This window comes from Amphiura filiformis, chromosome 5 (assembly GCF_039555335.1).
Source record: "Amphiura filiformis chromosome 5, Afil_fr2py, whole genome shotgun sequence".
NCBI classification, from domain to species: Eukaryota; Metazoa; Echinodermata; class Ophiuroidea; order Amphilepidida; family Amphiuridae; genus Amphiura; species Amphiura filiformis.
In genome coordinates, this window is record NC_092632.1 from 79,831,854 (window position 1) to 79,858,930 (window position 27,077).

The following is a 27,077-nucleotide window of genomic DNA, read 5'->3' on the forward strand; positions in this document are numbered from 1 at the left end:
AAAAAGTTTGGTGACAATTTTGTGTCCGCTTTTCTTGTCTTAAATTGTTTAAAATGGTCCCTCCTTTCGTACCAACTATTGTTGGCTTGTTTTGGGACTTTAATAAAAACAACTTTGTTCTTCAGCAAAAACAAAAATAATAATTTTTATCAAATGTCAAAAAGTTTTTATGGGGCCAAAATATGTGATTTGCACAGCAAATAATGCAATTGCATAATTGTAGCAGGCCTACTACATCAGTGCAGTAAGTTTTTATTCGGTCCCTTAAAAATCTGTGAGGGCCCTCAGAATTGTAAGATCAAGGGCCCTTGAAAAGTTTGGCGTATTTCAATCCCTGTATATGGCATGTAAGAGATTGGTCAGGATGATGGTATTCTACAGTAACATAAATATTGTATACTAGGCGGTTACCCGTATTTCGCGGTTCTCGGCTCTCATGGTTATTGGCTTTTGAAGATCTCAAAATCAGGGTGTGTCCTTTGGCTGGGATCACTGTCCTCACAGATGAGCTCAATTGTAGCTTTTTGCAATTTGACCTGACTTTCGCTCTCAAATCTGAGCTTCCTTGGCCAAAGTTACACCCACCCACCCACCAAGTTTCATAAGCAATTTGAAATTTGTACATTTTTTGACCTATGACCTCTCAACTGTAGGTCTGACAAAAAGGTCGCCGTGGAAACTTTTGTTTGTTAGTCCAAGGTCCACCCACCCACCACATTTGAGCTCCATAGGGTCGCATGTCACAAATAGGTCACCCAAAAATGGAGCAGCCGTAACATGAAAACGCTTTTGTCACACTTCAAGTTAGGTTTATTCTAAAAGTATAATACCTATTGTAGAAAGTCTGGTGTCATTTTGTAGATAATTATGTTCTTTTCAAATACAAAAACTCCCAAGTCAATTGGACAACAACTTTGAGATTTATACCTCAATATGTAAAGATGTGTCAATGGAGCAGCCGGGTCGGGGGAGCCCCATAGGGTTATACACAAAATTGTGAAAATATGGCAAACTTCAAACCTTTGTATCTTAAAAAGTACAACTAGCATGGACCTCAAATTGCAAATATATCATCCTGGATTGTAGATCTACTTCATAGTAGATCAACTGTAACAAAAGATGCAACTAATAAATTACCTAATTAAATGCTAATTAAGACAGTTTTCCCTATATGTTACTGTGCAAAGTGTGCATATTATGCTCCGACATTTCTAAATGGACTATCTCTTGCCCAAGTCACCCTGCTTATTCAAAAGTACACCTATTTTTAAGGAAATTTGATGAGGAATTCAATTATGCTATTAGTTTTAGTGCCAGAAATGGAGGAAAAAAGTTTTGATTGATAAACGTCATAAAAATTGTAAAATTATTTTACAATTTTTGACCACCCTGTATGTTGAACACAAGGGATACCAAACGTTTTCTTCCAAATTTGTTTGAAGGACCCATGCAATGACTTTCTGAATCCATATTTATTTTGAGCTACATAACTTTCAGAAAAGGACAATTTGGAGTTCGCCATGACAAGAAAAATGTTAATTTTGTTGTTGTTCCACCCTGTATATTTCTTACCCACCCTGTATTATGATGTTATACTGTGTTGATTTGGCATCCTTGTAATATAAGCTTTCCAGAAATATATACTTATAATGGTCTAAAATGTATTCATTAAAAGTTGTGTTGAATTGAATCAAAATTGGTGATATTTTTCTCATTTTACATCATGTTACACAAAAGATGACCAATTCATGACATGCGACCATAGGGGCAATTTGAAATTTTTACCTTTTTGACCTATGACCATTTCACCGTAGGCCTAAAGAAAAGGTCACCATGGAAACTTTTGTTTGTTAGTCCAAGGTCCACCCACCCACCAAGTTTGAGCTCTATAGGGGCAATTTGAAGTTTTACCTTTCTTGACCTATGACCTCTTAACCGTAGGGTCTGACGAAAAGGTGACCGTGGAAACTTTTATTTGTTAGTGCAAGGTTCACCCACCCACCAAGTTTGAGCTTCATAGGGGCAATTTAAAATGTTTACCTTTTTTGACCTATGACCTCTTAACCGTAGGTCTGACGAAAAGGTCACTGTGGAAACTTTTATTTGTTTGTCCAAGGTCCACCCACCCACCAAGTTTCAGCTCTATAGGGGCAATTAAAAATTTTTTACCTTTCTTGACCTTTGAGTGACCTCTTAACCGTAGGTCTGACGAAAAGGTCACCGTGGAAACTTTTGTTTGAGAGTCCAAGGTCAACACATTGGCATGGCTAGATTTGCCATTTAAAGTGTTTGAAATTAGACTTCAATTGAACTTGACCCCGGCCTTGACCTTTGACCTTAAAAAATATAAACTTGTTCTTCCTCATACCAAGCTGCACCCACCCACCAAGTTTGAAGAACGTGCGACCCCCAGTCTCCGAGAAAATAGGCGGACAGACAGAGTCACAGACAGACAGAGGGACAGACTACCACTGTACCAGTATTTTTTATAATAGATGACATGGGAGAAGTCACATTAATTTTTAAATTGTCTTGCAAGATAGAAAAATTGCTGTTGCAATTTAACTCATATTTTCAATTTGTTTATTGATTTCAGAGTACCATAAAGCACTGGAGTGAGAGGTTACTTAACCAGCATTCTCAGAACTACGCACTATATCAGACTATTGGTATGTCAGTAGAGCCAGTCATACCCTCTGATCCTGTACTTAAACATAAAGCATGCCTTATATCTCTGGTAAGTTTGTTGTTGTTGTTGTTGTTGTTGTTGTTGTTGTTGTTGCTGTTGCTGTTGCTGTTGTTACTGCTGCTGCTGTTGTTGTTGTTGTTCAATGTCAATGTAACCATCCTTACGTAAATGTTACATTTGTACACTCCTAAGACATAGGCATGTCATTTTCAGGTTGTACCAAAGTTTTAAACTAATGGCTGCAAATTGTTCATCTATGATAAAGGAATTGATAAAAATCGTAGTTTGCATTAATACTAGCAAAGGGGTTAACTTGACAAACAAAGGTCAATAGGACCAAATGGCCAATAAGTTATTTGTCTTTTATAAACTATATTTGACACCTGCTAAACCTGGATATTGGCCTTGTCGTGTAGCTTTTAATCATATATATTGTACAAGTATGGACACAAGTTGTTGTGATCTGTAGGAATGATTTTTTGACATAATTTTGAGTGAAATTGCAGTATGCTTAATTCTTTAGCCTTGTATAGGATAATATTTTCCATTTTATAAGTCATCAGATCAAAATGCAGCTTGGGAAGATGGAACTTGTGGAAGTCCAAATGCTTTTTAGCTTTAGAGTCAGTTTTCTTGGTGGTCATTTACGTGTGCGAATAGTAAATAAATGTTACGATTAGGCCGTGTGTCCTGAACTCGCCACCCTTAGTGTTACATCACAAATATTATGAATTTTTATACCAATCGAGATTCTAATTAAATTATCTCCACAATTATCAACCCTAAACTAGCAAAAGTATACATTTTTGGAAAGCTGAAGGCATAAGCAATTCACATATATACCTTTCAACTCATTATACAGGGTGACCTTCAAGTTATACAGTGTGGAATAAAACAGATTCAGATAAAAAATGGGATACTTAATGCATTGCTTATTACCAACTTGCAGTAATAAACTGGAAGTAAACAACATTCATTTGGTTAGAGGATAGGGGGAGCCTACTGACTTTGGAAGAAATCAAAATCACAGCTGTTTAGTAATCTCGGAATACAGGGTGTTCCAAAGTATGTTAGAATTTTTTACAATTCAACATATTTTTGAACTGAAACATTTTGCCCCTAACCCATACAGAAAAAATAAGTCCATATTTAGATTCCTCATTAAATTTCCCTTCTTCTTCGACTATGATACGATAAGTAATTTTAATTACAGATTTTACAGTTACTTTTAGATTTTGAAGACATTTGCATTAGGCGCGTGAAAGTCGATTCGAGTTTATCGTCCCCGCCCGCTCACTTTTTGGACACCAAAACACCCGCGTCAAATTTTCAAAAATGCCAAAATAATTCATTATTTTCAAAGTATCAGGGTTTTCACCAGTTTTAGCAATTGAAACATATATTTTGTTTGTAAAACATATAAATTTATAACTTGGAACCAAAACCAGGCTCTTTTCTAACTTTTCTAGTCCCTACCCATATAAAAACATGTTTATAAATAACATGTATGAGTGTGGCTTTAAATCAACACGCACTTTAGGTCAATAATGAAATCTGATGAAATAATGAAAAATGAAAAATGAAAAAGTCACCTCACCAACCTGGGGAAAAAAAGGGACGATAAACTCGGAATTGACTTTCATGGGCCTTACTTACTACAGTGTTTAATATGAAAACAGGTAGTTTTGTATGGAAAAGTTTGTATTTTCTAGACTAAACCAATCATAAGTGATTAAAAACTATTAGTAAAATTGTTTAGCTGTAAGGTCATGAGTATTTTAGATGCTAAATAGAGTCCAAATCCAATTTACAGCAGATTATATGCACTAAAAATATCAATCCCATAGAGTTTGTGTGTACCACATCCCCCACCTCCACATCCCCCACCTCCGCCACCCTGCCCATTCTGAATTCTATGAAGCACAGTGTCAGTATTACAAAGGCTGAAGAATTTCTTTTTACAGTAATAAAATGAGACCACAAGCATGATAATAACTTATTGCTTGGCAGAGATTGGAGTCGACTTTGGAAAAACGTACCATCGCCACCTTTTTTGTATGGCGAATTCAAGACGCACGACCATTATGGTATCTTCTTCACTTCCCTTTTCAGATAAAGTTAAGATTCCCAGCAATAATAACATTTTGTTTCTTCATTATAATGCAGGGTCAACCTCCAGCAATGAAAGTACAAGCTGTAGATGCACATGATCCTCCTGTACTACATCACATGGTCTCTGTGAAAGAAAGGTGCAAGTAAAGTAGTCAAAGATGATTCACTTGAGGTAATTAATATTAGACCTGTAAAGTGAAGTGAGAATTAACTGCTTTGTCTGTGATGCAGATATACAGGCTGTATCAAAATGATTGGTACTGTAGCCACCACCTTCTGACTTGGAAATTTACCTGACTGGCGCCCTCTATTTTGGATTACCAGCCAGAGATGCACTAAATCATAAAATGAAAGTCACACAATTGTTTGGCTGCTCGGAGTAGATACCTTTTTCTACCGTGACTATTGCGTATTATTGCATAAAGCTATCTAGTGGATGGATATTATGTTGTGCCAGGAAGGAAATAAATCACTTGTAGTCTGAGATCCAACAAGAACGGATAAGTACTATTGTGTTTCCTAGCTGTCATATCGTATGCAAATCTTGCGTGTATTGGGATATGGGTCATTCGAGTCTTGTCAAACCAAATTTGTGATTACAAGAATAGAACAAAAGGGTTCGCTAATGAGCAGCGATAGACTCAAGAACGAGTCAGAAATTAGACCCTAAAGGTACCAATCATTTTTGATGGTTATTGAAAAGACTGCTTCTTTCAAATGCAATAGGATCCTCTTGAAATGACCATAAGTTATTGTTATATGACTGTTTATGACATTAATTGACCCAATTATGTTGATTTTGATGTGGCAGTCATGTCTACAATCTCTGGAAACTAATGGGTACCAATCATTTTGATACAGCCTGTATGGAACAAATTGTATCTCTGCCAATTTACCATAGGAAAAAATGTGTGGATCCTTTCTTACCTATTGACTTGTATGTGTTGTTGGCACTTGCTATCATTCTCATCATTTCCAGATAAGAATGATAAAAAAATGGGCTATTCCAGTTGAAATCCATACCCCACATATAGAAGACATGACCTTTATCGCCTATTCGGGGGTATTATTTTCGAATTAAGCGATTCATTCCGGTAATCTCATTTGACATTCATACTCCCTGTGTGGAAGATTAAGGTCATGACTCCCACAGGAGATGTATGGATTTCAACTGGAATAGCCCAATATATCTCAGAGGTAAGACTCTGACAAAATGTGGCGATTTTTATTTTTCAGGTTGTCAGCGAGGATGTGAATGCTAAGAGGCTTGCAGAGAAATACCATGCCAATATTGTAGTGTCATTTTCTGCATTAGAAACGTTGCTTAATACACACCCTCAGCCCTTTGAACAACAGTGGGAAATTCCAATTACAGTTTGTAAAAATGGTGAGTGTAAAGCTATTGTAATTCATTATACCATTCAGCAAATTACTTCAGCAGTGTTCGTCTGCTCTGTCTGATTATCGCGTAAAAAGAACTAGGTCACATGTTGCTACACAGCTTGACCAGCGAATGAGGTGGCAATATGGTGATGACGTGATTCATTTAGCCAATCAGAACCATACTTCCGCATACGCCATAAACTGCCCCAAATTGGCAGACCGCTGAAGTTCTCTGCTAAAAACTATAACACATTTCTTTCAAGCTGAAGGATACAATATCCTACTTTGTCTCATGTGGTTTACATTAGTAGTTTTTGTGTGATCATGAAAAGAAGAGTAGCCACAAAAATGTAAATATGATAGTTTTCTTGAGGAGCAAAAAAGTTGCACTTGGTATTGTTGCCAAGATGTACCTCATTTGTGTATTTTTCATGTCATTTTAAAATCAATCGTCGTTCGGCAGGAACAACCTCATATGTGCTTGTGGCCCTGAACATGCTTTTAACAAAACTGCCAACAGGTTTACATAGGAGGTTTTGCTTTAAACATGTTTAGGGGCCAATGACACACATAAGAGGTTTTTCCTGCCCAATTACGCAATCATATCTCTGTGTTTCAGGTGATGGAGCTACTGCACCATTGAACATCATCTACATTGACAAGCCTTTCAAACAGAAGGTCATCTATCCCCTCGAAGCCAGTCAAGTTTTTCATATAGCTACCTTGAAGCAATTTCTCTACATAAACCCCACATCTCCAATTGAGGTTGACTCCAGAGACAAATCCGTAGAGAGATTTCTGCAAAGTGGAGTAGAATTCAATGCCGGTAATGAAAGCAGTATAAGGGCTGATGGGTTAGATGATAGTGCATCGGATGCAGATGCCTTGTTAGAGTTAGAAACATTTGGAAGTGGGTTGATGCTGCCACTGCCTAAAAAAGCTAGCCAGTGTAAGGAGGCAGTGCCACCAGACCAAATCAGTCTGGAGAAAATCAATGAAAAGGATGTCACAGTATCCTCTGCATCATCACAAGGCATTTGTTTAGATAGTAAAGTACATCATGCACTCAATGAAGATAGACAAAGAAATGATCAATTTCAGATAGTTGATGCCAACAGAATAGAAGTATCTTCAAACCAGGATGAACAACTTCACAATGAAAAAGGTGGTAAACCTGACAACCAAACTGCACCATCAGAAACAACTTGTGCAAAGCCAGAAGGTACACTCTTGTCAGAGAATTTTTCTTGCAATACAGCTCAGGAAACTTCCGTTATAGACTGTGAGAAGATGCAGTGTGATTTCAAAGATAACGTTGCTTTAGCAGATGTTATCAGAGAGTCTCCTCAATCTCCAGATCCTGACAATGCGGAAGATGTTATCAGAGAGTCTCCTCTATCTCCTGATGGTGACAATGTGGAAGATGTTACCAGAGACTCTCCTCAATCTCCCGATCATGATAATGCAGGAGATAATATCAGAGAGTCTCCTCAATCTCCTGATTGTGACAATTTAAAAGATATTATCAGAGAGTCTCCCCAATCTCCCGATCATGATAATGCAGGAGATGTTACCAGAGACTCTCCTCTATCTCCTGATCATGACAAAGCAGGCCTTGAGAAAACAATTGCACAGTTTGCAGGAGAAATAACAGAACCATTGGCACAAGGTACCTGTGTGGACAGTCCACAGAGTCCACCTCATCCTGATATAGCTGAACATGATGAGAAATCACAGAATAGAAAAGGTGATAAAAAGCTTATCAGAGGTGACAGTAGTCTGTTATCACCATCTCAAGGTAATCAACCAACACTAAAGTACAGCAGTGCAAGCGAAGTGGAGGGAGAGCTGATAATTGACGGCATTGAAGAAGTAACCACAAAACAGTTGAACCTAAGTGACAAGATGAAGGAGTTGACAAGTATAGCTGATGAAGAGAAAAGCAATTTGTCAAATATCACAACAAGAAGATCAAAGAGCATTCAGATGTCTACAGTGGGTGAAGATTCTGACAATGAAGATGATGATTGTGGTATTGTTACCAGGAGACGTAGTGCACGACTAAGAAAAGCAGATGCATCACCACCTGACCGTACTCAAGTTAAAAAGATGAAAAAGAGAGATGACAAAATTGAGGAAAAGGAACTTGAAAAAGAAGGAAAGGCAGAATCAATACCTGCTGTCAAAGAAAATGATGATGGGACAGACAGTAAACTAACAGCCAGTGCCTCAAAGAAACAACAAAGACTGATTACAAAAGATGAAGATACTGTGCAGTGTTCAGATAGTAAGGCTGAAGCTATATCCAATCCAACAAAACCTATTGCTATTAAAAGAACTAGTACATCCATTGATGTAAGCCAGGCTAAGAAACCCAGAGCGAAAAATATCTCTAAAAGTCAATCGGCAAAAAACATAAAAGGAGGAGGAATGTCATCTACTATTGATACCATTATGAAGCTTCAGGAAGCACTACACACTAGGAGGCAACAGAAAGTACCTAATACATCATCACCACAAGTAAATAGTAGTGACAACAAGGGAGAATCAAAACAGGTATGTATGATCTTCTGTCTTGTAAGAAAACTGAAGGCTGGTATAAGTCCTGATTAGGGCATTAGCTTTGATCTGATCATCTCCCCTAATGTATCATATAGGCCTATAAAGAATAAATAGCCAATTTTAGGAGAGATGTGACAAGTCAAACAAGGAAGAAATACATGTCAACAAACAAAAGATTTGTATAGACAAAATGATGTTCACAAAGTGTTCATACAGGCATGCAGAGCAATAAGGTCAAAATTTTAATGTCACTGATAAGTAGTCAAATGTATTATTTCTCAAGCTCCTTGACATAGAGTTTTGATATTTGCCGTATAAAATTCCGTACATGTATGTTGAGAAACAAAAATATTGTTTGAGTGATTTGCAAGGAAATCACCAAGAAGCTGTTCAGCATCATCTTCTGTAGCTTTGCAAATATCTTATGTAAGAACAAGATTAGAAAATGCATAGAATACTCAACTTCATGAACATTGCACAGTGTTGGGACTGCCACAAGTCACCACTGACCATGTTTTTTACCCTGTAATGTCCATAGAATCCGTTCCCTCTCAGTCCTGAGAACCCAGATGATTACCAGCCTCCCAAGGATGGTAATGTCAGCTATAACTTATGGAGACTGGGCAAGATGAATGTACTCATTAGAACCAGAGATGATGGAGTTGTGAGCCAAGGTGGTGAATCTTATCACCAGGTATGTTATTCATATTATTAACCCACATATTAGCCCTGTATGGTCAAATTGTTATGGGGAACTTGCAAACTCTCTCCAAATCCTTCAGAACAGACTTGCAAGAATTATTTTGTCAGCTGACATTAGAACACCAAGAGATGAAATGATGGATAAGTTAAATTGGATTAAGCTTGACTTGACAAAAGGTGGTACAATCATTTGTTAGTTATTGTTTTAAAAATGTATTAAAGATCAAAGGCCTTCATACTTATCATCTAACCTTACATTTACACATTCTCTACATAATATTGAAACCAGAGGCCAAATTTCTAATATGCTTTATCTACCAAAATGGAACTCAAACTCTGGTAAACATACTTTTAATGTTACAGCTGTTAAAATATGGAAGAATCTTCCATCTAAATATTCGTAGTAATACAATGAGTCTCTCAATGCTTAAGAATGCTACTTTGTGCACCTCAATCAAGACTATTTAATTCATCAGCATAAGTTTATAGTGTAAACATAATTATTTCATGTTCAAGTATGTATATTTTTTCTCATGTACTCAGTATGAATACTATTTAAGTTGTATTTTAATTTGTAAATGTACTACTATTTAAGTTGTATTTTAATTTGTAAATGTACTACTATTTAAGTTGTATTTTTAATTTGTAAATGTACGGCTCTTTCAGGGCCCCCAGGAAGATAAGTGTTTTCATTGATCGGATTATCCTGCTTAAAGAAAGTATAATTTTATAAATAAATAAATTTTAAGACATAAAATAGAAAATTCACCACTTGTCATAGTGATGATCGAAGCACATGCATAGTACAATGTATGTAGAAACCAGCTGGTTTACATATCTGTGATGCAAGTTATATGGTACTTTAGTGCACATCAGCATGTTTAAAACTTACCACATATGAATGCACAAAAGTGAATCAGGATCATGTTTAAGTCCATAACAATTTCAACAATGAAAGTCAAGTTTCAATCACATAGCAAGTTTATGACAATTCAGTGTTACTTAACTTTCCCAATATTTGTACCATTTAGTACTAGGAAATCTGAAGAATGCAATAAATGCAGATTTTCTGTCATCATTATTCATTTGTCATCTGTATATTGTTCCTACTAAAAAAAATCTTTCCTCTTCAAACTAAATTACAGAGATTTCCAGTAACTGTTATCCCGAAAATCGAACATCAAACACATTTTGGATATGAGCAATCTGGTGTCAGTGAACTCTGTCAGATCTGGTCCAATCTCTTCATCAGACCAGGATCAAAGGTCATCAGGGGTCGAATAAATGCTATGACGTCACAGTTGATGAAGCTGGAATGGTTGGATTTGAATAGCCAACTCTGGGCTCAGTGTCCTCTCAAGTGAGTACTTCAAATGACAAACTCTAATTTGTGTGACTGTGATTTCCTATTGACAATTTGCAACTGGCCAAATAAAAAAGATGTATAAATAATATGTGATAAAACAAAACAAAATACTTAAAGAAAGTTGGATATCACACATAAGTTTTCATTATAAAAGAAAAATGCCTCATGCTATTGTTACACTCCTGAAGCTTTATAAAAAAAATTGGGATTTAAAGTGCATGATGTCAACCCATAGGCTTCTGCACACTTTACAGAATTTCGCTGACAGCTATCATGGCACAAGACACACCTTATAAACCATTAAATATTCAGGAATGCCTCTCAATATAGGCGAAGTCTACCCACATAATAACCACCGCAACTGGGATCAGCACCCTGAGTAACATACAGCTATAAGCAAGACAATTATGCAATTTATCTTGTCAAGGGGAATTTCAAGTTAGCACAATTCTTTTTATGAGAACATTTTCCAACAACATTTGGGCTTAAACTCAGGACCTCTTGCAATGAAGTCTGATGCCCTATCAACTGTGCTGTTAAACTTGACTACTGTATCAAAAATGTTTCTTTTATTTGTGAGGAAACTCACAACTTGCCCAAGTTATATGTACTTTAATAGAAAAGTGGGAAAACACTGACAAACAAGCTGATTTGAATCTTCATGTTGCCTTAAATTTGAAACTAAAATTGAGTTACCTTGTACTTAAGTTGCTTGATCTTGTCATATAGAAATACTGTGTACATGTATATATGCATATTAGCATCAGTATGTATGTGGATTGTATGAATAAATATGAATCAATCATTAAACAGAATTCTATACAGGGATAATGACCATTGGTGCTTTTGCTCATTTGTTTTCAGTCCAGCAAGAAGTATGAAAATGGTGCATGCCATCTTTGATAAATTACAAGGGTAAGTGAAATGTTGTTACTCTCAACTTGAGACCCTGCATATAAATAAACCTTTGTAACACTCGTACATAAAGATGCAAAAATTGATTTCTTTATAGTACCGCTTCATCCCGTGACCCGTCCATGTACCTTTTTGTCCTTTATTATTTTTCCTTCTTTCCGTATTATCATGTCCACTGGTCTCTGGCTCACAGTCGCGTGGCTCTCGCGCCGTTACGCCCCCATTGGCGTAGTGCGATTACGCACGAGGCGCCGGCGCTGCCGCCAGCTGCAGTGACGCGTGAGGCTGACAACCGATTTTCATAACAAAAAACCCGTTTTTACCCATATTTTCACTGTTTTTGCAGCCTATTCTTGACCGTTTTCAACCAAATAAAGTTTAAACACGTCCCCGTATATTCATCGATCTCCCGTATGAATTTGGCGACATTTGGATCGAAACTGACGGAGCCTTTATAGGCATACATAGATAGATACATAGATACATAGATAGATACATACAACATTCCCCTATTTATAGTAAGATTGTAGCCTCCAGAAAAAGAAAAAAATAATCCTGACCAGCCGACCCTACTTGAAATGTACGTCCACCTGTAGAACAGGTTGTTTTTCCATCGCCTACAGGTAATTATTATGTTATCATGTGTAATAATCCATCATAGCAGATTTCCCATATCGTAATGCACATGGCTACTCTTGACTCTTACCTCTTTGGTGCTTGCATACTAACACATCAGCAGAATAAACAATAATAATAATATATATTTAATCTTTCTCCTTCAGACTACCTCAAGGGAAGTACCTGTTGTCACACAGTTCAGGCGATACACATGCAAGTGTGCATCTTGCATTAGAACCAGGTTCTAAGAAGAGGTATGGTATAACTTACTATTATCAGTGGGGCAGAGTGCCCCTCATGACAAAAAATGAAAGAGAAAACGGGGAAGGCAAATAAAAGATAAGGGGCGTGGAGCCTGTTTCCCATCAAAATTCACCCCGATCATGAGCCAAAAATAGCGCACCAAATCCAAATGAACCTTTACCAGGCCGTTGCAACTCATATACTAGCGCAATACAAAAAGGTGGCGACAGCGTCGGCTTTCCCTCTGTATTACCCTGCGCTGACATGGCGTCCGATGGCGTTGCCAAATTGATTCATGGGCGTGGCCATATTGGAAAAGTAAAGAAAAATGCTGCTGCCAAACAAAAGCTACCTAAAAATATGCGCAGTGCTGTGGAGACTTACGCTAATTAAAGAAAAATGCTGCTGCCTTAGTTTAGCTTAACAACAGTTACGTAAATAACTCATTTTTGAAATTGCTTTTTTAGCCTGGTCACTGTCATATAATATCATATATCATATGTGTGTGCTATTCACCATATTAATATTTTCTTTTCAGAGTGACCTATGACCTTCACACAGCTCATAGTCAGCCATCACTTCAACCTACTCCCCCAGGAGCATTACCATGGATACCACTAGATCCTAATATACCATTCCACAAGAATATAGAACAGAAAACTGTCCCCTTGACATTCCCTCCAAGGTTACCGGGAATGAAATTAGGTGAGTAGGTGATGTCGTATGTATTGATGCCAAATATAACAAATACTATTATTTACAGCTCAACTGTAACTGATAAAATCTAGTTCAACTTTATTATTCTCACTTTTCAAACTGATGAATAAAAACCAGATTCCAATATCAATCTCAACACTGTGAATGAATTTACTCCCCATTCCAGAATAATACAGTACTAATGTTTTGGGATTAAAATAGTAATATCAAGTTCATTAAACATAGCTCAATCCTAATCATTCATTTAGTCCTAACTGGAGATAAAAGTAAAGGTTCACTTTTTTACTAATTTCTTGAAAAAAGAGCCAAAAACATGCATTTTCAGCATGTTTTCTGACAATCAAGTCACAAAAATCACAGACTTGGAACAAGTGTAATCTTGAGTATATGCGGAAATTTTGCTCTAATTTTCACTTTTTTGTGTTACTTTAAGTAAATGGTTGGTTATAAGAATGAAACATGTCTTTTCCAAAATTTAAAATGCATAAACTGATATTAGTCTTAGTACAAGTCTTTGGGCTTGATTGTCACAGCATGCGAAAAACACCCTAAAAATGCATGTTTTTGGCCCTTATTTTCAAAGATTGGCTAAATGTTAAAATTTGACTTTTATTGCTAGTTAGGACTAACTAAAGGATTAGGATTTAGCTATGTTTCATTTGGTAAAACAGGATAATAATTTTTTTTTTCACATCAAATATATTCTGTTAATTCTCTTTATACTCCTTGGCTTTGCAGCAAAAATCAATGTAGTATGAGTAAAAATCATAGTATTCTATTCGATCTAATTAGTGTCCCTCCCGTGATTAGCAATGTCTATGAGTGTAAGCATCCTGATAGCATAAAAAGGGTAACAATTATATGTTTATGAATATGTATCACTTGTGGATAGAGAAATTTGACTCAATCATGCATGCACACATACTGAGATGTTGATGTCCAATTGGACACATCAGCATTCAACTTAAGTGCACTTTTGTTTCCATTCTCTTGAGCAACAAGGGATCTGCATTTATTAACCTATTTCATACACAAAGAATTATTTCTGGAATTTCTGCTATTATTGTAAAACAAACAAAATACTAAAATGTTAGAAAATTTGACCAATACCAATGCCACCTTCAATTATAGGTTAAAGGAAGTGTCCGGCAATCACAACATTAAGCCTTATATGTTAGAAAAATAATTATCAAGCACAAATCACATGGTTTTATTTCAAACAAACTCAGATTAACCATAAAAACAAATAAAAACAGCCATCTCTCAACACGCGATATTCAAAATTCCGCGCTACGAAATTGTCTAGAGCAGTGGCGTCCCAATAGTTCAATGAAGCCTGACGACAAATGAGCACAAATAACCATGACGTCACTGCTCTAGAATATTTCGCGCTGGAATTTTGAATATCGCGTGTTGAGAGACGGCTGTTTTATTCGCTTTTATGGTTAATATGAGTTTCATTGAAATAAAACCATGTGATTCGTGCTTGATAATTATTTTTCTAACATATAAGACCTAATGTTGTGATTGCCGGACACTTCCTTTAATAAATGCGTATCACTTGTTGAAAGTGAAATAATTGTACAAAATAATGCACGCATCAACATCTCAGTACAAGTGCCGGTGCAATTATACAATATTTATGCACAGCTAGTAATTTACTAACCTTGTTCTGAGTGGCTCTCGCTATCTAGGAGTGTATGAAGTAAAGTTAATCAATCCTGAAAGACGTTAATGCACAGTGCTTAATATGTGAAACTGAGTGCAAGTATACAATATTTATGCACTCCACATATTTTTCTAACAGCTTTCCTGATTGGCTATGTGGTTCTAAGAGTATAAATGCTAGTTGAATCACAACAAAATCATGTTGGTATAGAGTTGCAATTATAGCTGTCATTTGTTTCATGCATATTTTTTCTACTTGAATTATATATAACATTGTTTTGAATTTCTAAATATGGTAAATATTAGGTCAAACACAGTAATCATAATCATATTGCATAGTTCATTCATTCTGCTTTGTCTACTTTCAGCACCAAAATTGAATTCTGCAAAGAAAAACAAAGGGAAGAAAAAGAAGAAAAACAATGCACATGCTTCTAAATCAACAAACAGCATCGGGCCATGACTGAGTTTGTTAGCATCTAGTCTCAGATTATCACAAAAAATACAGGAACGATAGGTGTTAGGACCGACACAAATCAGTTCTTTTCCTACAACATGCTCAAACCTGCACATCCCGGCTGCTCATGGATGGTATTCAATCACTTATCTTTTTGGCCCAACAATAAGCGTAATATGACTTATGTTATCATGTTGGTGGAATGATGTATGGGGGTTTGATTGGCTGTTTTTGTCATGTGGGTGGAAGAAAATATCATCAAGCTACACTACTGCCTGAATGCAACTATCATTGAACTCCCAAGTTGGTACAGTGATGGGGAGTTCTGGTGATGAATCATTTCTGTCAAGCCATCCACATTATATATGAGAATGAGATACCATGTATACTTTTGCAGATATAAAGTAGCCTTGATTCAAGCCATAGTGCATTGTAGCTAGTGGTATTTATCTTCATTTGACTTCTACTTTAATACCACATGTCATGTTTAGAGATATTAAGTGTCAATCCTGTTTCTTTCTAGTTTGCACAAACAACAGCAAGAACTCCCTGAAGGCATGTCACTATTAAACAGCAAACAGGGGAGGACTTTTAAAATATCACACCAATTAATCTTCAAGGGATTAGATTAATTAGTAAAGATTATTTTGACTACAGCATGAGTCAGGGAAGTGAGAGTTCTGTGGTATATCAGTGGTTAGAATACTTTGAGTACTTTGGTATAGACCTATATATTAGTATGCTAGTTCTTTTAGCATGTTTAAGGGGGGGAGGACATGTTTAAGAACCGCTGGGCTTGGTCATAGAGTGACCAGGGCCAAAGCTGAAAAAAGAATAAGATATAATATCACAGAGACATCAGGTCCGAAAGGGCTTGAGCAAGTCTAATATAAAGTAACTTGTCAAATGTTCGTTCTGGGGGTTAACATAGATAGATTATTGTAAACACATAACCAACATTCATGATATTGTAGTAAGAAAAAAAGGATCTTCAGGGCAATCCTACAGGTTCTAAAGATTCTTCAAAAGGTCTTTACAACCCATTGAATCATTATTTATTGAGGTCAGTTTTCAAACTTTCCGCCCACTAAGCAGAATATAAACTGTGATCACAACAAACCCTCATCAAGTTCAGCCTTTAGTGGCAGTCAAAGCAAAATCACAGTTGCATAGATTTCGTCTTATGATATATTTTTCTTAATATTTTAATGTTTGAGAAAAATTCTGCTAGAACCTTCAACCTGGGGATGGAGGCACTCGCATATATTGGCATGCATCATGTGCCTGTCAATAGACCCCCTTTTTCAGCAAATCTGTCAACCAATGACCCCTTTTTTTCATCAGCTTACACCCAATGACCCCCATTTTTTAGAAATTTACACCCAATCTACTAATTTTTTGAGCACTTCACACCCATTTTGAACAATTTTTACATGTTTATAGCAATTCTAGCTTCAAAATGGCAAACTTTTGTTTGCACATTTTCACCCAGAAAGGTATTTTTCATGGTCAATGACTCCCAGTTTTTAGCGTTTTCACACATAATGACTGAATTTTCTTGGAGCCGCTACTGGATGACCCCATTTTTTTGACAAATCACCACCGATAGGCCCATAGTGTCGTACACTGCTAGGCACACATCACTTTGCAACCCCTCCCCGGGGCCTGCGACTATTGGTGCAGTTGTCATTTTAAGCTTAGGCTAATGATTACAAGGAATGTGAATTGCTTTGTACAACAAATTGATCACTTTGTACATAAGAAAGTGAACATGATTTGTATACTTTACAATGCTGAATGTATGATCTCAGTTTTGGGTTAAATAAAAATCCACTGCTTTAACTTCACTAGACTGTCAGTTACTCCTTCATGGTTGTACATGTATGATTTTGACCCATCGGTATTCCTAATGTTAACATTTTTGGCCATAGTTAACACAAATTGTCGTAGTTTTAACAATTTTTTCCCCAAATTATGGGGCAATTTCATAATTTTTGGCTACAGTGAGACGAAATTGGGCTATTTTCCGAAAATGCTACCCATGTTTGCGGCACGTCCCGGTATGGTCATCTTGACTTTCAATCACTAGAATGTACCTTTAAAATGTGTAATACAAAATTTTGGAAGTTTAATATTTGGGATCTCTATTGATTGAAAGATAACTGATGATTTTTTTTTTTTACTTGAAGTTTCATCCGAAGAATAATATTCCATTCCTGTCAGCTGTCTTTCCTTGTCCACTACTATACGTCCACAACTTCTAAGTTCTCCCATAATACTTTTTAGAAAAAGTCAAAAATATTTTACGAAATGTAAAAAGTAATTTGGTCCATATGTGTAAAACAAATACGGCTACCCATACCTCTTTACCCGTTTGCATTTTGTCAAATATTTTCGATTTATTTTAAAAAGTGGACCCTATATGACTGCCAATTGAGAAATGTGCCCAGTGGTGTTACATTTTCGCTTTTTCTCGGGGTTCACCCGCTTGGTACGCTCTTGCGAGCCCAAAAAAAACCCAATAAAACAGGGTTTCGAATTTCTTATATTTCTGCATAAAATCAAACCATGTGTATGTATTTTTGTATGCAATGTTGTATTTCTTTTGAATTTTTATTATACAACATGGCCAGTGTTTCATATTGCAAATGAATTTCATAGGTCAATTAGGCCTATATTATTTCTGTTGACTTCTTGTCAAATTTGGTGTCAAAATAATCTGGCAAAATAATAACACAAACTTTCTCTAACCATTCCTTTTAGTCGCATTATACCGCGGGTTGGGATCTCTTATAACCGGTTTAACCCACCAGTCTGTTCCTAAGTCCAGAGACCTCAGAGATTCCTGCTTCGTGGACACAACGTCTGAGGATGTCCTTTAGGTTTAGGGTGTACGCAGGTGCTCCGGATCATTTCGGCTGATGGAGTTCATGTCAGCACTGGAATATGCTCTGAGGGGAAGTGGGACAGTTGGGATCCCTTTTAAGGGATCTTAAACCGGTTTTTAAAAAAACCGGTTTAACCCACCAGAGTCTGGTCCTAAGATTGCTTCTCTTTTGCTGTCGGCTAGAGTTATGAGCATTCAAAAGGGTAGCTCAGTAAAGTTTTGGGAAACCCTGTAAGCCAATATAATTTACTAACAGGAACCACCGCCTCCCAGCTCCCGACCCCCCCGAAAAAAAATAAGTCCCTAATCGAACAAAAAAATCAATTTAAGAAAATTGCGGAAAGCTAATTTTCGCCCAGTCAGCAGTGTTTTTATTGAAATGAAATAACTGCCTTGTAATTAAATTATTTTCCCGCGTTCTAATTATAGGCCTACTAATATTATTTGGACCCACTGTATTGTTAAATGCACGCAGTTATTGGAAAATAATGTTTACCCGTTCCATGGTTCACTCTTAGTAAAATAAGACCTGTTTTCTCAATCCATCATTTGAAATATTTACCACAGTAACATTATCATTGTATAGATAGCGCACCTAATTAAAACTCGAGTCATTGAATGGGTTGCATTGAATAGCCAGCGAATACGCTCTGCGCTTGTACACCAACGAGCTCCTACTATTAGGGACCGTTCACAAACACTTGTTAGGGGGGCCTGATGCAAAAAGGGGGCCCTGAAAATGTGTGACCCTCCTAAGGGGGGGCCTGAAAAAAATGACCACAAATTTTCCTGGAAAAATTAAGTTTATATGCTTTTCTATGGGGTTGACCCACAATTTTCATGTCAAAAAGGGGGGGGGCTGAAATGTTTGAGGTCTGTTAAGGGGGGGCGAAAATTTTTCGCGATGAAATGTTTTTGCATCAGGCCCCCCCCTTACAAGTGTTTGTGAACGATCCCTTAGGCCCATTCGCCGCTTTACTCATTCGGATGAATTACTAAAAATTCATATAGGCATTTTGGTCACATTTTAATTTGGTTATTCTTTGCCAACTGTTAAATATCATTCAGGAAAGTGTTTTGGTCATGTTAAGCCAAAGTAATGAAGTAAAGTGAAAGAAAACTCCCGCCTTAATATCTCAGCCACTTAACTGTGGCCTGTTCGATGGGGGTTTCAAGACATGACTTTAATTCAAACTTGTTCTGTTGTCCAAAATACATTGAATTTGACTGAATCCATTTAGGTGTAAGTTTGGACATGTGTAAACGTTTGATGCCAAAAAATCAGGTTTGAAAACAATTGACCAAACTCATTTTAAAAGATCGTATTTAATTATGGCGCCGAACTTTGGGAACTAAGAACTGATTTGGGGGGAAAATAGGGGCTTGATTGAACTGAAATTTCAACATTTTTGTGGAGGTCTGTGATGACAACCGTAAAGTGAATTAACACCAAATAAGATAAGAGATGTATATGCTTTATCATGTATTTGAATACATGGGGCAGCTATTCATTTTGAAGGCATATCTATAACCTGTGACATCATCCTAGCATGATTATTATGATTTGTAAGTATGAGATCATTGAGATGATACATTTTGGCTACTTTGTGCACAAATCAATGAGGCAGCCTTTATTGTGCATGTCATAAAGTACCGAAAACTAAATAGCTGTCTCATGTGTAATTATATGTTATACATGCAAATAACGTTCAAACTTTGAGCTCGCGGTGGACCCATTTCCCGACCTCCGTTTGAATTTAAATTTGGACCACTTATTTAACTTGACAAGTGGCACACTTTAATCATATGAGCAAAAATAACATTGACATGAGGGGCGTTTGATGCACCCTAATATGGGGCACCTTTCAAATAAAACGCTCTAAAAAGGTTTAGAAAACAGTACGGAAACGCTTAGGCCTACATAATATGCAAATTTCCCTGCTCGCTGCCCGGGCTCGCTGCGCTCGCAACATACATCTAAACCATTTAAGGTTTGTAAATAATTGGGATCCCCAAAAAATGGCATGTGCAAAGGGGGGGGGGGCAAAGATTTTTGGCAGGCCGGGGGGGGGAGCAAGCGATTCTTGCCCGGGGATTTTTGGCAGGCCGAGAGGGATAAGCATTTTTGCAATTTCACCCTCCCCGGGCTCCGCATAATTATTGCACAGCCCCACGGCACACTAGGTATGACTAGCAAATTATGTATTTAGGCCTACAAGAAAATAATATAGAACTAAAATTCTGGTTAAGTATAGGCGTACGACTACGTTGATAAATTATTGGTGAAAACCCCGGGGCTTGAATTTGATACATAAGGACTCGGACTCGGACTCGAACAATGAAGACTCGGACTCAGACCCGGACATCAGAAATTGGCAGGGACTCGGATGATGAGGACTCAACACTGTTCAATACTGCTGTTTTCTTCGTTTTTTGGCAAATTTTTCATTTTAAAATACCTCAAAAATAAACAATTTGAATGACTTATCCTCTTCGAACGTGAAATATAACATGTTAGTGTTAATGATTAAATATATAGCCTAACCACATCCCGATCATCAAATAGCATTTTTACTTAATATAGGGCCTACAACTCACGGTGAAATTCTACCATCATTATTAACATGATTAAACCGGCCTACACATACCTCAACGACCCACACACATCATACCCCCAGTCACAAAAACTAAAAAAGTGATAATAAAATAGTTCAGTTGTTGTTGGGTTTTTTTTTCTCAAAACAAATTATTAAGTTGCAAAATAATTTCCTGGGTGTAACAAGGACAGATTTGGTAAGGCATGCGTTTTCATTATTCAAGTGCATTTAACCGAAATGTGGCATGTGTGATGCGATCAAGCAAAATATAATGGGAAATATTAAATTTTCATTTTGTTATTAGATAGTAAAAAGCATTTACAAAGCTGCATTTGGAAGAAAACCCCATTGAAGTTGAACAACCAGTTCCAAAGATCCGAACAATTAAAGAGTTTCTTAAACAAAAGGAAATATTTGCTTTGTTTGCTTTTATATATCTCAAAATCAATATTTCCGACTTCCGAATGATTTTGCTTGATCACATCACAATTATGTAAACGTGTTTTGAATTGGTGTCCGGGAATTAATGTTTTCTGACACTTTGTGAGACTGACAGCTTTGATTATGTTGTCAGTAGAAAATGAAAATTGTTTTGTTTCTATTTTTTTAATGGAAGGCTAATGAGCCAATCCATGTCAACTCCAGGGATGTGCACCGCAGGGTTACGGTTCGCTATCTCTAAGGTTCGCTATCTCTAATTTCAAATAAGGTTCGCTATCTCTAATTTTAAATAAGGTTCGCTATCTCTAATTTTAAATAAGGTTCGCTATCTCTAATTTCAAATAAGGTTCGCTAAAGCGGTCTTTATTTAAAATTAGAGATAGCGGACCTTATTTGAAATTAGAGATAGCGGACCTTATTTAAAATTAGAGATAGTGGACCTTATTTAAGATTAGTGATAACGAACCTTAGGTATAGCGAACCTTAATCGAAATTAGTGATAACGAACCTTAGAGATAGCGAACCTTACTAGGGATAGCGAACCTGAAACAAAATTAGTGATAGCGGACCTTTATTGGAATTAATGATAACGAACCTTAGAGATAGCGAACCTTCAATAAATTAGTGATAGCGGACCTTATTAAAAATTAGTGATAGCGAACATTATTTTAAATTAGTGATATCGAACCTTAGAACTAGCGAACCTTATTCTAAATTAGTGATATCGAACCTTAGAAGTAGCGGACCTTTTTTTAGGTAGCCTATAGCGAGCCCTTTTCTCTATTAGAGATAGCGGGATTCTGATCTCCATAGACTTTACACGTTAGTGATAGCGAACCTTAGAGATAGCGAACCTTAGAGATAGCGGACCTTAGAGATAGCGGGATGTCACCCACCGCAGCACCTCTTCAATTTTTTTCTTTTTCTGTGTGGTGGTAGATATTGATGAGAAAGTAAAATCCTGAAAAATTGAGCTTCATACTCCATTTCGTTTTCCCGTGGCATCAATATGAAATTTAGGGGGGTCAGCGTAAAAAATGTGTCGCAACGCGAAAGACGATGTTTGGAGGTCCATAAATGTATAAAGGGAACCCCCTACAACTTTGAAAAGTATGTATCCTGAGGTACTTTTTTTGTGTAGAATTCAAATCTGGCATCAGAGAACTTGTTACTCCTTTACTTTAAAAGATATAGGGCCCTCAAAATGCAACTTCGTTCATCCAGGACCAACTTCGGTGGGTCAGAACTCCAAAAGTAAAAATAATTTTTTGTCCATTTTTGTGCCAGTCAGAGCCCTTTGGTAGGACATTACTCTTATCCGATATTGAGCCTATTAGAATACTTTTAGCTGAGATATTACCCATGCAAAACTCCAATTGTGCAATTTTTGTACATTTTGACCCCCCTGAAAACCAATGTCAGACATTTTGCCCACTATCAACTTGAGGTATGTTGAAAATATGTTCTTGGACAACATTTCTGAGAGATAGTGGCTTGGGGTCTTGATGCCTTTGCTTTAAAACATCAGTTAGGTTTGCCTACTCACATAAGTCATTCCAGCCACATCAACAAAATGGGTTGGTTGGTCAGTGGTCATCCACTCAAATTTTGCTGAAAATCATTTCTAGCATACGTCTATGGGCATAATGAACACATGGAAAAAATTAATGCTCAACTACATACACTATAAGCATGATAAGTATAAATCATCAAATTTATAAAGTTTACTTCGAGTACTGTTAAATATCAAAAATATTAATTTTTAATCATTTTCCATAAAATGTATATTACATTGCGAATTTCAAAAAATGAAAATTATTTGATATCAGAAGGACATTCTTCGTATTCAGAATGCAGTTCGATATGTCTGATGTGCTCTAATGTCCCACAATAAATACTGTCCAAACGTTCATACCCCATCCCTTAAATAGTGTTTCAGTAATAGATATTATGTATGAGTGTTATAAAACAAATTCCGGCGAGTGGAATCCATCTTTCACCTCGTGATTATATTTCGACCATCACACTCATAGACTGTTAATATTTGTATATTAACACATCTTAGGTTTTCATACTAAAATATCAACGAATTAGTATTTGTCCCATCCCGCATTTTCATTAACAAAATGGGTAACATGGTTGAAAGTATAGAGGCCTAATTATTTACTTATTTCATCCATTCAAAGTCTACAGACCTATAACAGAAATGAAAAGGAAAATATTATGATGTGAACCGTGGTCTAATTTCGATATCGATATTCGTAATCTAAAGAGCTATCTTTTATCATGATTGTATGATTCATCTCAGAAGATAAACTGGAAAAAGCTTTTAACATGTTTTCGATCATGTATAGGGTCTGACAAGAGTTTAGAACACACTGAAATCTGAAAGGTCTACTATTTCATTTCTGCACTTGAATTTGGGACTTGAAGCTCTACTGGTCCTAGAATGTACCACGCCAGGATCAATAAGAAATATTTGGGCATAGTGGTCTCGCGCGGCGCCATGCCAATATCAACGACACTTGCGCACGACATGGCAAGGTATCATCATAAAATCTGACAAATATGATATAAAACACAACTACCTTTTGGCAAACGAAAATTTGGGCAGCATGGCCCCACCGGCGCATGCCAATAGGTATAATACATGCAAATGACATACTAGTATGCATTGGCACATATTAATATTTTGAAAAATACATCTTATAGGTCTGTCACACTACGACGGACTGGATCAACGTACATCACCGAATACAAACATATTTTATTCGGTGGAAAAATCATCAGTCCGGCAGAAGATTCGGTGGGATTTTGGGTCCGATTCCCGTTCGTCTCTCTATGCGTTGTGGACGCTAATAATCCTGCAGGCGTCTTATATCCGATCGTTTAACGTCCGACAAATGACCGGATTTGGCGGTCCGATTCCCGTTCGTTTGTCTATGCGTTGTGGCCGCTAATAATCCTGCAGGCGTCTTATATTCGATCGTTCAACGTCCGACAAATGACCGGATTTGGGGGTCAACGTCCGACAAATGTCCGATTTTGGGGTCCGATTCCCGTTCGTCTCTCTATATGCGTTGTGGCCGCTAATAATCCTGCAGGCGTTTTATATTCAATCGTTCAACGTCCGACAAATGACCGGCGAATCCGTCGCATGTGGCACCAACAGGGACGTCCACCCTATCAGAAAAGTGGGGGAGGAGAGGGTGTTTGAGAGGGGTTTTGACCCCTTAGAGGCAGTGACGTAGCAAGCACTTTTTCAGAGAGTGAACAAAGTGGGGAAAGACAACTTTTAAGGGAGTAAATTTTGACGAAAATGGTCAAATATTGGCTAATAAGTACAAAAGGGCTACAAATCTGATATATCAGGGCAACCAGCGTCTGGGGGCAATAGAGGTGAGAAACCTTTGGACAATGAAGGCCCAATTGAAGCCATTTGTCATTTTTTGGATCAATTTTAGCACTATTTGAAACAGCCGCAATTTGGTGAAACGAAAGCCTAATTGAAGCCATTGAAAAGTTTTCACCATTATTGTATAATATAAACAATTGTTTTAAAAAATAACAGATATAAGACTTCAGACTCGTAATTTCAGGTAAAGCATGCATGGATTGATATGTTAAAGTCAGGAATAGACCTACATGTATAAGTCAGTCTTAAATACTGACTTTGGTGACAGAATATCACGGGCCCTGCATATGGACTGGCCGGCAGTAATTTTCACAGGCTTTTGGGCCAAGGAACCACATTTAAGCACTGTCTATAATAATCACAGGCCTATACTTAGGCTTACTAGTACTACTATCCTGGGCCTACTCAATAACGTATACAATTTAACCTTTTCCATGTTTTCTCTTCTTTTTTCTTTCTTGTCAATCACTAAAACTGGTAGGAATTTGATATTGCGTCCTCTACCCTTCAGAAAGTGCCCCTCCCTCTCTCTTCAATACTACTTACATGCATAGGCCTACTACTAAATTACGTGCAATTTAACTTTTTCTCTTCTCTTCTCTCTTCAATTTTTCTCACTTTCTTTTCTTTTTTTCTCTCCTTTCCCCCTTTTTTCTACTTGTCAGTCACTAAAGTACTGGGGAAATATGATATTGCGTCACACACCCTTCAGAAAGTCCCCCCCATGATTAAGGGCACGGTGGTTCAGTGGTTACGATTCCCCGTCCCACCACCGTGTTGCGCCCTTGGGCAAGGCGCTTTGCCTCGCTTGCCTCACCCCACCCAGGTGCAATGGGAAGCTGTTAGGGGTAGTCACAGTCGTTGTACTGATGGACCCTGCGCCACCTGTAGGCTGCAAACGTGGTTCCGACATATTCTAATGACGGCGGAATAAATGTAAAGCGCTTAGAGGCTGTTTACGGCATAAAGCGCTATATAAATGTCTACATTTATTTTATTTTTTATGATCGATGCACATGTTCGCCATAGGCCTACATCCGGCACAAACGCCTGCGAAACCTTGCAAACACCTGCGGTATATAAACGAAAGAATAACGAACAAACCCAGGGTATAGAGGGTATTCATTACTACGTCATTGATGTGATTGCTCATGCATAAAATTCCTCCACATAGGTTGTTTAGCTTAATCGGGAGAGTGACCTCTTGAAATGATGATCACAGTTATCTTTGAGTTATTACAGTGAGGCCCACGTACAATGTTCAACACAAAGTGAACAATGCTATAACTTGGAGGACAAACAAACCAACACCGCCAAATTCGACTAACATGTGTACAACGTGGGAAGCTATGGGGAAATTGAACACTTGTTGTCTGATCATGCATGTGTTTATGGTTCGGGTAGCGGTTACTTAGCAACTATCGTTCCGCTTGGGTTTATTGCATACACTCTATATATACAGAACAGTACGAACACACATCGGACAACTTCCGAACATGTGTATTCGAGCACACTCCGTTTCAAGTTTTGTGCATGCACAAAACTTGAAACGTATTGTCGACGGACTAAACAAACATCACCTAACACGAAACGCATTCGGCGGATAATAACAGGACATATGAAGAACATAAAACGAACATTGACGAACACTAACGGATTTGCTAAAATACCATCCGTTTCTTATACGGAAGACCGATCCGGTGTAGGTGTGACACTAAGACGGTCTGGGTCAACGTACATCACCGAATGCAAAAATATGCTATCCGGTGGTGAAGGCCTCACAGGAACGTATTTGCAACGAACACGGGCCGAGTGCAACGAACAAAGAACGAACATGAACGAAAGGAGAGCGAACAAACTCCGGCAATATGCAGCACCATACGAACGCACATCGGATAAATACCGAACATGTGTATTCGGTACACTCCGTTTCAAGTTTTGTGCATGCACAAACTTGCCGACGGACTTAACGAACATCACCTAACACGAAACGCATTTGGCGGATGATAGCAGGACATAAAAAGAACATAAAACGATCATTGACGAACAACAACGGATTTACTAAAATGCCATCCGTTTCTTGTACGGAAGACCTATTCGGTGTAGTGTGACAGACCTATTAAGTTTTTGAACGCAATTGAAAATTTGCGCATAGAGGCCCCCCCTCTAGGTGCCGACCAGATTTTCAACAATACATAAAAGATACATACGGGTATGTATATTTATGTATCATCACTATCTTAAAATTACAACATAATAAACAATATAGATTTCAACAGACTATGTGTCATAAACAATAGCACTA

At 37.4% G+C, this 27,077-nt stretch overlaps 1 protein-coding gene across 1 annotated transcript; it reads left to right on the forward strand.

The window, feature by feature from the left end:
• Nucleotides 1–1,833: 1,833 nt before the first annotated feature.
• LOC140152413 (uncharacterized) lies at nt 1,834–17,277 on the forward strand. Its single transcript, XM_072174719.1, has 11 exons — nt 1,834–1,845; nt 2,597–2,737; nt 4,856–4,906; nt 6,038–6,188; nt 6,804–8,740; nt 9,285–9,440; nt 10,594–10,808; nt 11,679–11,729; nt 12,512–12,601; nt 13,129–13,295; nt 15,344–17,277. Exons 1-11 carry the CDS (start codon nt 1,834–1,836, stop codon nt 15,436–15,438), a joined length of 3,066 nt encoding a protein of 1,021 aa, XP_072030820.1. The 3' UTR covers nt 15,439–17,277.
• Nucleotides 17,278–27,077: the final 9,800 nt, after the last annotated feature.

What these genes read in the sequence shown, in the direction of transcription:
- LOC140152413 (XM_072174719.1), top strand. An exon ending in AAGCATGCCTTATATCTCTG is followed by an intron (nt 2,738 to 4,855) that starts GTAAGTTTGTTG and finishes ATTATAATGCAG; the next exon opens with GGTCAACCTCCAGCAATGAA. An exon ending in ATCTTTGATAAATTACAAGG is followed by an intron (nt 11,730 to 12,511) that starts GTAAGTGAAATG and finishes TTTCTCCTTCAG; the next exon opens with ACTACCTCAAGGGAAGTACC.